Source organism: Camelus dromedarius, chromosome 13 (assembly GCF_036321535.1).
Source record: "Camelus dromedarius isolate mCamDro1 chromosome 13, mCamDro1.pat, whole genome shotgun sequence".
Taxonomy (NCBI): Eukaryota; Metazoa; Chordata; class Mammalia; order Artiodactyla; family Camelidae; genus Camelus; species Camelus dromedarius.
The window spans coordinates 63,523,420-63,539,187 of NC_087448.1; the positions used below are offsets into that span (position 1 = coordinate 63,523,420).

At 31.8% G+C, this 15,768-nt stretch overlaps 1 protein-coding gene across 7 annotated transcripts in view; it reads right to left on the minus strand.

The window, feature by feature from the left end:
- PDS5B (PDS5 cohesin associated factor B) overlaps positions 1–15,768 on the minus strand; it is a 177,732-nt gene that overhangs the window by 99,170 nt on the left and 62,794 nt on the right. For 6 of the 7 annotated variants that reach the window (XR_010383646.1, XR_010383648.1, XR_010383650.1 and 3 more), the window contains exons 3-9: positions 12,615–12,818; positions 10,084–10,170; positions 9,880–9,977; positions 9,104–9,230; positions 7,133–7,213; positions 2,588–2,728; positions 197–312 (exon numbers count right to left, since the gene is read on the minus strand). Coding sequence is in view for 1 of the 7 variants with exons in the window: in XM_031465857.2 (XP_031321717.1) it covers positions 197–312; positions 2,588–2,728; positions 7,133–7,213; positions 9,104–9,230; positions 9,880–9,977; positions 10,084–10,170; positions 12,615–12,818 (854 nt within the window). In the remaining 6 variants the exon portion in view is untranslated. Of the gene's footprint in view, positions 1–196; positions 313–2,587; positions 2,729–6,288; positions 6,851–7,132; positions 7,214–9,103; positions 9,231–9,879; positions 9,978–10,083; positions 10,171–12,614; positions 12,819–15,768 lie in introns of those variants that run through there. The other variant, XR_010383651.1, reaches the window with a different exon arrangement.

The window sequence follows — 15,768 nt, forward strand, 5'->3', positions numbered from 1 at the left end:
TTACTGAAGACAAAATAAGAAGAAAAGGGGAAATCATAAATATGGCCAATCACTTTCAGTATTTAGAAATTTCAAAATATAAAACCTTTCATTTCATTATAATTACAGAGAATGATCTTAAATGTGGATGTTGTTTTAAAATAATAAGTAGATGTAAACATACATTACTTTTAAACAGGACACCAAAATCATATACCTGCCCAAGTAACACTGCCAGAGCGGTTTGTTTTGAGAGGCCAATTCTGAATCCTTTGCCCCAAACATTTTTGCCAGTAGTTTAACAACTTGTAGGCGTTCCTCATTATCATTGCTCTAAAAGAAAACACAACCGCAGCTTTAAAACCATAAGGCAGATAGATATACTCAGAATAATTTTTCCCATTATTTCCCTTAACTTCCAATTCCACAGGAAACCTTTCATACATTCAGCTGATAAATTATACACAAAAATGTTTTATTTGCCACAAAATTAAATGTTATCTTAAATGTTCTAATCATCTCAAATTACATTAAAAAAGTACTCCCCTACATGAAAATTCACTCCAAAGTCTGATTAAAAATTTGTGGCCCCACCTACAATTGAGGCTTATTTCCATTCAAAGTCAAATTCAAAAACTCACATCAAACCTACTTGAGGCCCTTAAAAAAACTCTTTGTGATTTTTAAGAACAGATACTGATAGAACTGGTCTGTGTTAATGCCTGGACATTATTAAGGCTTCACAGGTGAAGATGCTAATGTGCAGGCCTAGAGTAATGAGAGAATTATGTATGATGGTACTGATGAAGCTCTTTGTAGAAAAAATATGCACTAAATCTTCAAAAGGAGAGTCATTTCACCTACATATACCAGATTCATAATGGAGTTCAATAATGTGATGAAGCCTTGATAAGCAAAAGCTAAAATTTCTGCTTTATATACAAATTGGGTACTCTAGGAGTAAGAACTCAAATTATACTATTGATTTTGGTACCTCTAACAAATGACACAATAGTTAAATGAATGAGTCAGCCACAATACTAGACTTGAACATAAAACGTGACAATCAGGGATTGTCAAAAAGCTCCAATGTTCAAGGTACTATGGACAGCACTGCACAGATTTCTTTTAAAATTTTAAACCAATGCCTCAGCCTAGCATTGAAAGCCCCCATAATATGACCTGACTCATCTCCACTATTTCTTTCATCATTCTTCTAAAAAAGTACTTTTCAACTCTGGTTGCTCATTACAATGACGTCTAAAGCTGTAAAAAAACAAAAACAAAAACAAAAACAGAAACAAACAAAAAAAACACATGCCTGGACTCTACTATTGCCAGAAATTCTGATCAACTGGTCTGGGTTAATGCCTGGACATTATTAAGGCTTCACAGGTGAAGATGCTAATGTGCAGCCAGGAATGATTTAAACTTACTTTATGCGACCATGCAACTCTCATTCCTTGTGTTCTGTGGATTTACCCAACACCTTCCTACCTCTATATGCTTCTGCATGGTGTTTTCTTTGCTTCAATTGTATGCTGGCTTGTATCTTTTATGACACTTATCTGGCCTCTCACTAGATTTGGATTTTTTTCCTCTTCCTCCCATAACAGATGATAAATTTGCTGGAAGCAGGAATGATAATTCCTTATTTTTATATTTCTTATAATACTCAATATTTTTATTAAAGAAAATCAAACCAACAAATAATTAAAAGTATGACTGCCTCTTGCCTTATCAAAATTGCTAACTGAATGAAAAAAGGGGGCAGGAAGGTCAGTGAATCAAATAACTCACTTGAGAAATACAACAAAAATATACCCCAGAATAAATGAGACTGATTATTTGCTCCATTTTGGGATTATTTACACTACCGACATAAACTGTTTATTTTGTAGCTCTCAAAGAGATAAATTCAAATTTTTAGAAACAAGAAATACAACAAAGAAATCATTTAAAAACTTTTCTGGGTGGTACAGTGTGGTTCATCAGAAATTATTAATTATAACCAGCCTTATTTAATATTTATGTAATAATTTGAAGGAGAAAAGAACATGCCCCAAATCTGCAAATGAAACTCAATTTAATGATGTAATTTAATGTCAATGCAATAAGGACATGTTAACAAAAGATTCCAGAAAACTATGTGATAAGCAAAGGAGCTTTCAATATAGGTTAGGCAAGTATAAGGTAACACTATTAATAAAGGGAAAATATCGCACCCCATGTGGGTAACAGATCCTAAACTATTTTCATGGCAAAAATCAAAGGGTCTTGGGAACCACTATAAATTATACCTTAAAAACATAAATTTGATGTATAGCTATGATCCCAACAGCTAATCACAACCTAGAATTTCCATGGAAAATATATGAAGGGAAATACCATCCTGCTAATCATTAATTAATCTGATTCTATCTGCAAAGCACCATGACAGGAACTGGAGATAACACAAGTAGGCAAGGTACAAATGTGTAAATAAAAAACAGTAAGATAACATCACACCTGTAACATTCAGTTAAACCCACTATGAGGATTAAAAAGTCACGAATAATACTCTTTGCTAATCAGGTTGATAAAACTGTATTATTTTTAGAATAGTTACCTTCAATTTAAATTCAAGCTGGGGTAAAACTGAGAGCAGCAAATGGCTATCAATATTATAGAGCTCCAAAATCAAGTCAAAGACATGCTCTGACAAATCACTGATAGATGTTTTCCCAAGCATCAGAACCTGATTAAAAAACTTTGGAGAAAGAAAATCTATCATTAATAGAAACACCATAGGTAAATCAAATTTTCTAAAATCTTATCACTCAATTAAATTCATTATCATCTTATATAAAGTCAAAATAGGCATATCAAAACATTTTCTAAGAGTAGATGGGAAATCATTATGGGCTACATAAAAAATAAGGAATACACCTCGTACACAATAAAAGATACGTAATTTCTACTAACTCATCAGTTAGTATATCAATAAACACCCTACCTGTCAAATATACTTTATACCCCCTTATGGTGCTTACCATATTTTATCCTGTATTATAGTTATATGAGTACACATCTAAATTTCTCTACTAGATAAATTTCTTAAGGGCAAAGGATCACATTTTGTTCATTATACATGTATGGAAGACAACAGCAATGAAGGCAAAAAAAAAAAACCTTAAACCTTCATTTCATAGTAGAAGCCAATTCTGTTTTTTTATGTGTAAATTTTGTTTACAATGCAAAACAACCTTTTAATACTTTGTCTTCTTTTATAGTCTGATAAACAATGTATACATATGTACAAGGCTTACAGCACTAATTAAAGTCCAATTAAAAGTACACACAAACACAAGGAAAATCCAAATGTGAATAAGCAGCCAGCTCTAATTAGTTTCCAAACTCAGATCATTCAACATGTTAATACTGAAAATGGTAAAGATACAGGGCATAATGATCAAGTTCCTTTCTATTAAACATCTTCTAAATATGTAAAAAATTAACTCAGAGCATATACCACATATTCTCAACTTGAAGAAGGAGTGAAGGATTCTTTACACCATATGAGCTGTTCTGATCTCTTCTCTCTGTGACAGTTAACATACAATTTAGCTTAATTAGGTTTTCTATCTGGAAAGTACAAAGACTTCACATTTCTATGTCTCCTCTGCTTACTTTTAGTTCCTGGGTTGTTCTTAAACGAACATTTTTAGATCTCTGAACCTGTACTAACTACCTAGCCAGAAGGAGAGAAAAGAACAAATTCTATTTTACTAGTCCTTCTTTACTGGTTTTAAAAATAACTTATTTGTTTCTCCTTGTTCATCAGTTTTGTGGGAAAAGAATTTTATGACATCAAAGGTTAAATTTCATTCAGGCTGAAAATAAAGTGGCTTTGTTGTTTTCATTCACAAATTTTCTCCTGTTTAAAAAGGATAAATCTACCTTTCTTTAGCAAATAAAACAGTAATTCTTTCCAATCTGGCCAACTCAGTGATCAAACCACCCTCTTCCACCAGTCTGGAGAAAACTCATTTGAAAATGGAAAAAAAAGAAAATTCCCTGGTTTAACTTCTTATAAATTCTGTCAAAAATATTTATTTGACACTTATAACTGCCACATATCTCCAAGTAGTCTTCTCCACTATATAACAAGAGCCTGTATCTTTTATGACACTTATAAAAATGTACCTGACACAGAGATATCCAATGTAGATTTAGTAAATGAATGAATAATACATAACAATTACTATGATACAAATATAGGTAAAACAACCTCCCTGAGGGCTTACAATTAAGTGGAGGTAGCAGATATAGATCTGAATAAAGTATTTCCTTCCAGAAAACATAAGTGTCTCACTTACAAATCGGTAACTAATTTTCACATTACAAACTGAAGTATAACAACCACCTCCTAATGAAACAAGGAGTAAATTAAGGGTCAGTAAAAAATTCTACCTTAGATTTAAACAGTCAATTTTAATTACAAAACTGCTTTCACATTAATTAACACATTCTCTACCATCACCCCAAGTATTATTAACTCCAATAACAGCCTAAGTGAGATTTAGCAACGTAACCAAATTTGACCTATATCAAGATGAACTTGATATATTTTTTCCATCCAACAAAATAATTTTGTGCCATCTCCTTAAACTTGTGATTTAAAAAAAAAAAAAAAAACATTACCAGAAAGTGATCCATGTAGGAAATTTTTTGAATTGTCACTATGTACTTTGTTTTTGACAGTTTTACCTTTCTAAAATATATATATATATATATATATACACACACACACACACACACATATATATACACACACTTTTTAGTTTCCTGAGTTTGTCAAGTTATAACAAATTCTATTTTTAAAAATGATCTGTAACACCACAGTGATTTCTTAAGTTCTACATATATGAGAATTATTATCTATAAAGAACAAACTTGAACGTGCCTACATGCATGAGAGTGAAAAACAGACAGAAGTGGGGTTATTATTATCTTGATAGTCTACTTTTATTTTTGCTTGCTAAGTCTCCACAAGAAAGATGAATAATGGCTATTATAGACAAGTCCAAAAAGGCTGAGAATGATTTTTAAACACTGTACTAAAATCCTACAAGACAATTAAGTTCACCTCAAGTGACACTTGAGGTAGAAAAATAAGAAGACTTATAAGGGAAGATAGGAGGAAAAAAAAATTAGCAATTCTTAACGACTTCTTAGCTAGGTAAGAAAATAAAAGAGACAAAGTACTGGGAATAAATATGTAACTAAAAGTGTGCTCAGACCATTCCACTAGTCCTGTGCCTCTTGCACCCCACCCCTAGTTATGATAAAGATATACAGCAAGAAAGTATGCAGGAGGGTTATCTATTTCTGTGAGCAAGAACTATGAGGAGGAAATTAATCTAAGGTATAAATGACAGGGAAATACTTTACCTTAATTTATCTGGGATTGCTAAAAGTATTTCCTTGATCCTTATACCTTTCTTTTAACTTTTATTATAAATACTTTCAGACATACACAAATGTTGAAAATAGTATAACGAACCTAATCACCTAACTCAACAAATACCATCATTCTATCTTGAACTTTTTTTCTTTATTTACCCAAATATTTATTTCCCCAATCCTAGAAAAAGATCAATGCAGTATAGTGTCATTTTCTTATTTTTTATGCCAGAAAAAGGCATCCAAAAAAATTGTTCCCCTAAAAAACATCTGGCTTGGCAATATCAATTTAAATAAATGACCACCAGGAGGAGCTCACCTAGTGTATCTAATGGCCATGGAGACTCATTCAGAGGCACTTGAAGCAAAGGAAAGGGGAAGGGGTATTTAATCATAGAATGCTTAAATTTGGGTCTACAAACTTCAAGTGTCATTAAGTCAATAACAAAAAGAGCTCAGTCCACTCAATCTAACCAGTTTACTCCAGCCAATACCCAAGACTCACAAAATTTGTGGAAATCAATATTTATAATTCCCTGGTAATCTGATCGGAGCTATTAAAATAGATTACACAATTTGATTCTCCAGCTTCTGAAAGTTCACCCTCCAAAACAATTTCCTTAAAAATCAAATACATTTTTCTAAATCATCATGTGCTTAGAATTATTTAAGGCCATAAGTCAGAAATAAAAACTGGAATTTACCAAGGTACTCTTTCATAAAGTATGTTACTTTTTAAAGTACATCTTTTAATGATGTATTTTATACATGACTTAGACTTTGTATACTTCAAGAAAAATTCTCCTTCAATAAACTTCAGGAAAATTAAATACATAAGTAATTATAAAAGGTTTTCTTTCTCACTTTTTTCAAGAAGACAGATTTACATCCTTTACATGTTTAGATGTGGGTAAATGTGGAAAGCAGGTGAAGAGACAGAACTGCTACACAATTCCAGAGGCCAACATTAAGACTTTGTTCTAGATTTGTTCCAGTAGGTACCATTCACATGGAAGACAATGTGAATGGTGCCATCTAGAGTTGTGCAGCTCAACAGAACTGTGGAGAAAAAATAAAACTTACAATAAGCTTCTATCAGTGAACCTATCAGACAAAATACATTCTTCTGAAAATAAATAGAAGATGGTCAATCATAAATAAGTAGATTTGAGATGATAAAGAAAGGGCTCATTTCACTGCAATTCTTCCCCATTTTCAGAATATATAGATTTATATGGAATCTACCCCCAGGATGTCAAGAAAGGCAATTTTCTCCATATTGCTGTCATCCATACTTGCCTTCAACTTCTATGTCTTGATATTAATTCATATCTTCTTGAACAAGTCAACTTAATCTTCAAAAAGCTGTAAGCAACTTCTCTGAATAACGAAAAGTTCCATATGTTTCATCTAACTACAATTAAATCTATTGTCCAACATTAGAAACAGTACATCTTGCTAACCAAAATAAAGCTGTTTTAGTTCCTAGGCAATTTCAAAGAAGGAAATGAATAAACAAAAGAAGATGAGAACTCACTTTCCAGAAAATATTAACCAATAATAATTTTAAATAAGGAGAAAGAAAATATACTTAATGATTAAAACAATACAAAATTTTAAAGTATGTACTACTTGCCAAATTTTTGTTTCTAGCAGTCTTTAAAATGTTGGTTAATCCCTCTGAAAACCAATTACAAGTAAGACTTACATTGGTAATATATGGTTCAATAGCTTGAGCTGTCCTCTTCAGTAAAGCCTTTGCCAAATCATATGCTTGCTTGTTTAAATTCTGGGGAAAAAAAACAGAACCTATATTATATATGTGATATATATATTCTAAATATGAAAAATAAAATATTACTTATATTCAAAAAGTTACTCTTAAGTAAATGAATGAGAAAATGGTCTAAGGCTCAATTAGAATAAGAGGGAGACAGTAAAGTCATTTTTCTCATAAGACTAACTGGTCATATCTTATTCATAATATAAGGTAAACCACAGAGAAAAATTCAGTAAGTGTTTTTTGAACAGAAAACAAGATACTCAGTCATTGTAAGTTAGTCCCAAAGTCAAATCAGTTCAGCTGAGTACAAATACAGACTGCTCACTCCAAATCCAAAAAAACCCAAAACATCATTAGAGAATAAACTGAGTTCTGGTGTAGGCAGAAATGAGAGACCCAAAGGTGGGGAAATACAAAAGAGTTTGGGGCAGTTATAGGAAAGCAGATTTTCTCAAAGCACATCTCAGACAACAGCTAAGTCCAAGGATACAAGAAACATAACAAACAGTCAAATATGAAAAGAAAAACGTGCAAGAGAAAAAATACTTTAAGAAAATATATTTCTGTGTGACTCTGATGATAGAATCATGACCAAAGATCTAAAATGGAATCACTATTCCAGTTTAAACACAAGCAGGAATAGTGTATATATCCTGAAACTCCCATTCAGCATATTTTTAGATTTATCTGCATGGATGCTTTGTATTGTATTACTTAATTCATTTCTAATTGCTGTTCAGTATGTTAATACATAATATACTACAGCTTATTTACTCATTCTCCTATTCATAGATATTAAACCGCCTTGTACTTGCCTGTGTATATAAAAAATAATTTTCTATAACTACTGTCTTTGCCATTTATCAAATGAGCTGTTTTGTCTTGTTATTTATAGTTCTTCTATAAATTTCATACACTAAACATTTGTCAATTACATGCACAACACAGCTTAGCCTATACTTATGTTGTCTCAGAGCAAATCTTTTTTCCATCCTTTTACTTTCAACCTCTTTCTGACAGTATTTTTGTTCTCTCTTATTAACAATGACTGCGAGGGAGGATATCGCTCAGTGGTAGACTGTGTGCTTAACGTGCCCAAGGTCCTGGGTTCAATCCCCAGTACTTCCATTAAAAATAAATAAATAAACCAAATTACTGCCCCCCCACACAAAAAAAAACAATGACTAGCTGGATTATTTTTAATCCATTCTGACAATCTGTCTGAAGTAAATTTGGGTCATTTACATTTATTGTAATTCTTCTTTGCACTGTAATCCCTGTGAATGCTAGGTAGCCATAGACTTAGATTATACCTTGCCAGAAAGGTCTTAAGTTTGCAGAGATCTTTATACTGGTGAATCACAGTACCGTATTTTCGGCTGCTTACTAGAGCTAGATCATTTTCAAAGAACACACACACACACACACACTTTGATTAATATCACCCAGGCAAGAAACACTGTTACCAACATACCCTTTTCTCCAAATTAGTAGAGACTTCCCTTTTAATTTTTACCCCTCTCCTCCAACTACACTATCACTGTCTTTTACCTAAGGCTCTAATTGGTTGTATATCTCCCAACATATGGAGTTACCTAATAACATCAAAGTAGCTATTAATACACTCCTTGAAACATAATCCTATACAAAACTGAGTTTTACAGACATTTTATCACATGTACTAAATCTCTTATTTCTTCTTTTCATTTAATTAGTGACCAATAAGTGTACCAATAATTGTTTTATTAAACAATTAATATTCATTAACATTAATGAATAAAATAATCTCCAAAACTAAGGTTAAAACAGGATACACTGAATTTTGAGCATAAGAACAAATTCTGGACACTAATATTAACAGGCTTTAGATATATTTCAGTATATATTGCTAGTTACCTTATGGGCAGGTACCAGATTTACCAAAACCGTATCCAAGAGCTCCTGAGATACTGTATCTCCTTCACAAATAATAGAACTCATGAGGTCTACCATGTGCATATGAACTTTCTGATTGTGGCCATTGCTGGAATTCAAAACAAATATTTCATTTAAAGTATACCTGAAATGTATAGGATTTAATGATAACATGGGACATTATACTTTATTTTTAAAATGATACTAAGGTATTAATTAAATCAAATTCTATCTATTCCTTTAAAGCTTCTTTCCTCTCTCCCAAATCTTACAGTAGCATCCAAGATATTTTTTAAACTACATCTGCTGGACTACTTTTGACTAATTTTAACCACTTCCACAATCAAAAGTAACCAAATCAAATGCAACTTTAGTTTTACCTTAATTTCAGAAAATCAAATTGCTTTGCTAAAGTTAATTCTGGTAGATAATTTTAAAGAATACAGAAAAAGCTCAACTATTCACATGAACTGAGTCAGTAATATGTGATTTAAATAAAAGAAAAATAATATAATCCAAAAAATATTTTTACATTGGCTATAGATTGCCTTACGCCACTCTTATATTATTCTTTACAATACAAAGTTGATTAAGTTCTATTGATTTTTTAAAACACCTATAAAAATCATGTTGAGTTCTTAAGTTACAACTCTTCTGAGCCTTCCAATATTCATAACAAACAGTTTATGCATTTATCTGTAAGTTAAAAATTCTTTATATTTTAAAAAAAGCTTACATTCCCAGTAAAATAAACTTACTTTATAACTGAAAATAACGTTCTGTATAACTGGGTAAAAATTTCATTGCTATCTTCCAACTCAAAGCATATGTTATACGACTTGACCCAAGCAATGTTCTAAAAATAAGTAAAAAAGGTAAAGGATAAACACTTTAATTAGTAAAAATATACAAGCACAAAAATCAGTTTAAAATGTCAGATCAAGATATAATATGTTGCTTACCTCAAGTAAATAAAAATACCTATTGAATTGTGGACTCTTTGTGTCCTCTAGCCCCTTCAACTGCCTTGTTATAAACATAAATATATCCTTAAAAAAAAAAAAAGACAAAGTATTGTTTAGATTATGAATGCTAAATGAAAATAAATATTCACTAGACTCCCAAAGGTATTTCAGCATTCACGTGTATTTATCATGATAAACTGTGAAGAATCAGGGGGAAAAAACTTGTATTTGGCTATAATTTTTTAAATGTGTATCATCATGAAAACACCAGATATCTTACTACCCTTCAAAGAAAAACTGTAAATCATTTACCATGATCTTAAAGTAGGAAAAGAAAAACTTCATCTTACAGTATGTTAAAAAAAAAAAAAAAGACCTGAGAAACCAAGTAAACTAAAATTTCTGCTATTATTAATAAAAAGATTGCAATGACTGAGAGCTGATCTGATCAGGTTTGCTGGAACAGCACCATATATTATAATTATACAGAAAGAAACAGCAGTTTAAGAAACTTAAAATTCCAAAATAAAATCACCAAGTGAAAAGATAATAAATTGCAGAAGCTTAGAAATTTTAAAAGGACCCTTAGACGTTAACTTGTCAAGCTCTTACCTAGTCATTATAATTACTTGTTTTTCCCCTACCATTTCTCAGTCTATCCCCATCTCTTGCTTTTGTGTTTTTTTTTATTACACACCCCTTTATACCTCAGTAAATATAGGTTCAATGTCACTTTGAATCAAATTTTTATGGATAATGTTTTTGAAAAGTTTGGGAAAGGTTAAAATGATAATAAAAGCTAATTCTGTGAAGGAAGCATGCTATTCAATCAATAAAAAGAAAACAGGAAAAAATGTTTACCTTATAAGTAAACAACAAGCATTTCTTAAAAAGGAAGAAATATAATATACAGATGACTGAGTAGTTTTTCAAGAAAAATACTATCAAAAGTACATCCTTCAAAAATGGTTACTACACATTTACACATTTGTAAAAATATATCCTCCAAGAATGAACCATCTCTGGTTTCACTAAGAGAGAACTAAGTGCTGTATCGACTCTACCCAAAGGCGGAAAGACGATACTCATTTATAATCAATATCCTAAACACGAAGCCAGTGTATAAAAAGTTTTCTGACAACAACAATAAACTGACAGTGTATAGGTGGGAATCAAAGTGTCACAATTTTCTATTACTACTACTGTAGACAAAGAAAAACACAAACTTGAGTCTTGAGATAGGTCATTGATTATGCACACTGAGAAATCCACAAGAGAGGAAGAAGTAGCAGCACTCTTAAATTAGACTTCCCTCTTCACGAGAATGCCAACAAGACACCTAGTGAGGAACAGCCACAGCCCAGTCAACCAAATACAATTCCTCCTTAAACAAATCAAGTGCTCCAAATTAGAGGTTCAACATACACAAAAATCAACACATCAACATACACAATCTGGGTACCCAACTCCAAAGACTGGTTCCTGTTACCTACTTGAAGTCTCTGGTGTTTCTCAAATCTTATAATTTAACTCTGTTTCTAAATGACAAATATTGTCCCCCACCTCCCTCATCTTAAGATATATAAAACAAGCTTGCCCAAATCAGTTTGGGCATTCCATACTGGAATCCTGGCTGACTTGATCAAATGAACAGGTTCCTCACTCCAGTTATCAAGAAGCAACTCTCTGAATTTAAGAACAAAGTCTGGGTTGTTTTTCACCAAGGTAAACCCAGTTCCTGATATATAACTGACATCAATATTTGTTAAATAAAATAAACCTAAATTGCCCTTTTTTCACACTAGGTATTAATAATCTTCCTATGGACTCATTTCCTAACCCAGTTTCAACAATTATTTTTTATTATTGTTGGTTTTTCTAACTTTCTTCTAACCTGCCTTATTCAGTATCTTTTTGCACAGCTCTAATTATTTTATGCTTTCTACTCTTGGGTTAATCAGGCTATTCCCTTTCTTTTCTCGTCTTTTAAAAATTATTCCATTCACAGACCTTTACTTACAACGGCCATAACCAGGTAATAGGTGTGTTTTCTACCTTTCATTCAAATTCTTTTCATTGTATATTCTTCAAAACAATTTACATCACACCTTCTATTAAATGATCAGGATTCACATGCTATAAATTCAGATTAATAGTAGATACTGCGTTTTAAATAATGAACATGGTCTTCAATGTGGTTTTTTTCAAAAGGAAAAGGAAGTGTCCCCCAAGTTATACTGAAATAGCACTAGTGATGACATAATATAAAAACTATATAATACACTGTAGTAATCTACTTCTTATCCTGAAGATGAGAAATTGTTTTTACAAAATTAAGTACAAATGGTTCTGGCATGGGGGGCAGTCAAGGAAGAAGTTCTACAGAAAACAGAGGTAGTTTAACAAAAGATTGCTGCAACTAATGTCAAAGAATCCAAAGAAATGATCTAAATACTGTAACTCCCATTTTAGTTAGAAAGATAAAGCATCATCAGTCAATCTTGGTAGTTCTTTCAATCAGTACTTGCCTTTAGTTTATCGGGGGATGTATAAGGAGCTTCAGGAGCATAAATCCTGAAAATATCAGCAAGGCAGCAGGCTACCAGTAAGCGAACATCTTTGTCAGGATGCTTGAGGAAAAAGTCTGAAGCAAGATGTAAAGCTAGGTTTAAATAAAGCTCCTTTTCCTCTTCAGAGTCCTGGTCCATATCCATGAAAGTTTTCACAACCATCTATATATTAAAAAAAAAAAATCAAGTAATAAAATCTCCATGTAAAAATAACATTCATCTGAAATAAAAACCATACTAATTACAAAGGTTAAATTCCAATAAATTCACTTTCATGTGAACCCTGAAAGTGTCTATCTGAGAGGACAAGATCATTCTAAAACTATGGGGTAAATACAACTTTTCTTTAAAAGACTAAGTAAAATACTTTTCATTTATCCATCATACCTGCTACCCAGATTTTAAAAGTTTAAAATTAGCTTTACATAGTACTTCATCTCACTTTTACAACATTGAGCTAGTAAAGAATATATAAACAGATTCAAGAGAGGATGACAAAGATGCATCCCTAGACATTAAAAAACACTACCATGAAATAACTACTAAAGCATCAAACAAAATATTTCTTGTGCCACTGTAAAAGATAATATGATATGGACGGTTCATTAGTAGGACTCAATGGCATGTATGGAAGAACAGAAGGAAGCAAACATTTACATAAAAGAAGTGGGACAGAAACAAAAATGGTGAAAAATGATATAGTTCGAATTCTGTGAAGAAACTTTCGCTAATTTCAGTATTAGTAGTCACAATGAAGCCTCAATCTGTAATATTACTACTTCAAATAAGACTTAACAAAACGTCTACCTTGACAGGAACATTTAAATACAACTCTAATGCAAAGGTGACCATCTGGCATCCACTAGGTGGTGCTGCAAATACTAATCAACAAGTAGGGCTGGCCACCAACTACCAATGTCTATGACTTGGGCCTTGAGACAGACTGGATGGATTTCCACTTTGCTGTACAGCTAGACTTCTGAGTAATGAACTGTCCAATGTATTACTGAATTCTCAGAGCAGCTGTGGGTAACAGTGTTCCTCTCAGAGCAGACCCTCAGTTCTATTATATCAGAGGCCATAACCAACAGTAGAGTAATACTTCCAGTCTGACACTACAATTAGTTTAAGTGGTACAATGTCCAGAGTTACTCTTCTAACTTAATTTTATTGTTTTTAAGATAGATGCTTTGATGGCTGAGGTGAATTACGAAAAAAGATGAGGGAACAAAAAAAGAGCTACATGCAGGGAATTCCTTTCCCTGGAATTTCTTCACAGAAGAGAGATTAAGTATATTTTTAAAAAATGTTATAGGAAAGTCTAGAAATTACATAAACGACACCTTAAAAGTTAACAAATTTTTATAATTTATAAAACTTATACCTGTGCTTGTACATATCAAAAAATTACTATCATCCCACATTAAATCCTTTCTATATTTCTCTAAGAAAGTTGCTAAAAACAGTGGAAAGTATAAATTAGAAAAACAAATGAAGAGAAGTAATCAGGTTACTGCTGGGCATAAACGTCTACAAAATAATGAAAACATACTATAAGAACTAAATGTGAGCACGGTGGAAGTCATTCCACCAAGACAAAGATCACCAAAGGACTAGACAATAGGAATTCCTCAACACTGTCTACACCTCAAATGGTAGTATAAAACTCAGGAATAACTCGTATATGAGTCCTTTAAATTAAAAAAGATGTCTGAGAAAAATAACACCCCTAAAAGACACTAAATGCTAGTAGCTTGTAAGTGTAGTCTCTGTATTTAACATTCATTTCTTAGCAAACGGTAAGAATGATATCATTGCTAAAAATATAAACAAACTTGAGGAAATAAATGTATTCATTTCTTTAAAAATTTAACAAATCAAGAAAATGCAGATACATAGAAATGAAAAATTTCTTATGTTTGTAGGCTATTTTTAATAAAATATCCACAAATTCTCAACTAGACAAAATATCTATCCTGGTAAATTTAATCTGCTCAAAGATACCTTGATTTGAATAATAAATATCTTATATCTGACATTCTAACACTTTGTGCTTAAGGACAGAATACCAAGACTTTCTGTGAAATTTATAATAGCATTAGGAACGTTTTCTTCTAATAAAAATAAACCATGCAAAATGTGACAATGAATTTATGTATGTTCATGTATAACTGAAAAATTGTGCTCTACACTGGAATTTAACAAAACATTGTAAAATGACTATAACTCAATAAAAAATGTTTAAAAAATGCACACACACACAAAAATAAATAAACCATGCAGTAATAAAACAGTACTATAAGGCTCCTAGACCCTCAATGACAAATTAAGGTAAGTTTTCCAGTCTTGAAATATAGGTAAATACTAATATAACAAGCAACATAAATGTCTAGGTAGCTACAACATAGAAGGTAAAATATGTTCAAAAATAAAGAACAACTGAACTAATAATCAGCTTAACAATCTCTGTGGCCACTCACTTCCTTCAACCATTTAAATCATGGAGACCATCACTGCCTCGAAGAAAAAGATGAAATATTACCCAAATAAATATGAAGAGAATCAAACCATATGGCAGATGCCTCATGTATTTCCATATACTATCAATCTTGACTCACTGTTGTACATCAGAAGCAGAGAAAGGTGCCAAAAGTAAAGTTCTGTAACTTACTCTCAAAATACAAGAAAGTAAAATTCAGGTTTAGTACTCAGTAGAAAGAATCAAAGCTTCTCTTCTCAGATTAATATGTTTGCTTTTATAAAACAAATAAGATACAGGAAAAGGAGACAACTTTCTACAGACAATAATGAGTATAAAAATACTGTGGATTTGTTCTTTATACTAGAGTATAGGAGACCCCAGAAAATCTAAATTTTACCTTTCCAACTGCTCTCCCATTAACAACAGCTAAGTAAATCCTACAGTTTTTTATCTACTCCTGTCTCCTAGATCCTAATTATAGCTAATTAGTTTTGGCCAATAGACATTTTCTGCTTTGATTTCTTTTTTAAGTTGCCCTACCGAGATACAGTTCTATGCGATTTCCACAGGTGATCCCCCAACTCTGCCCTTTCTAAAGAGATGTCCAAAAGACATAACCCAATTTTACTC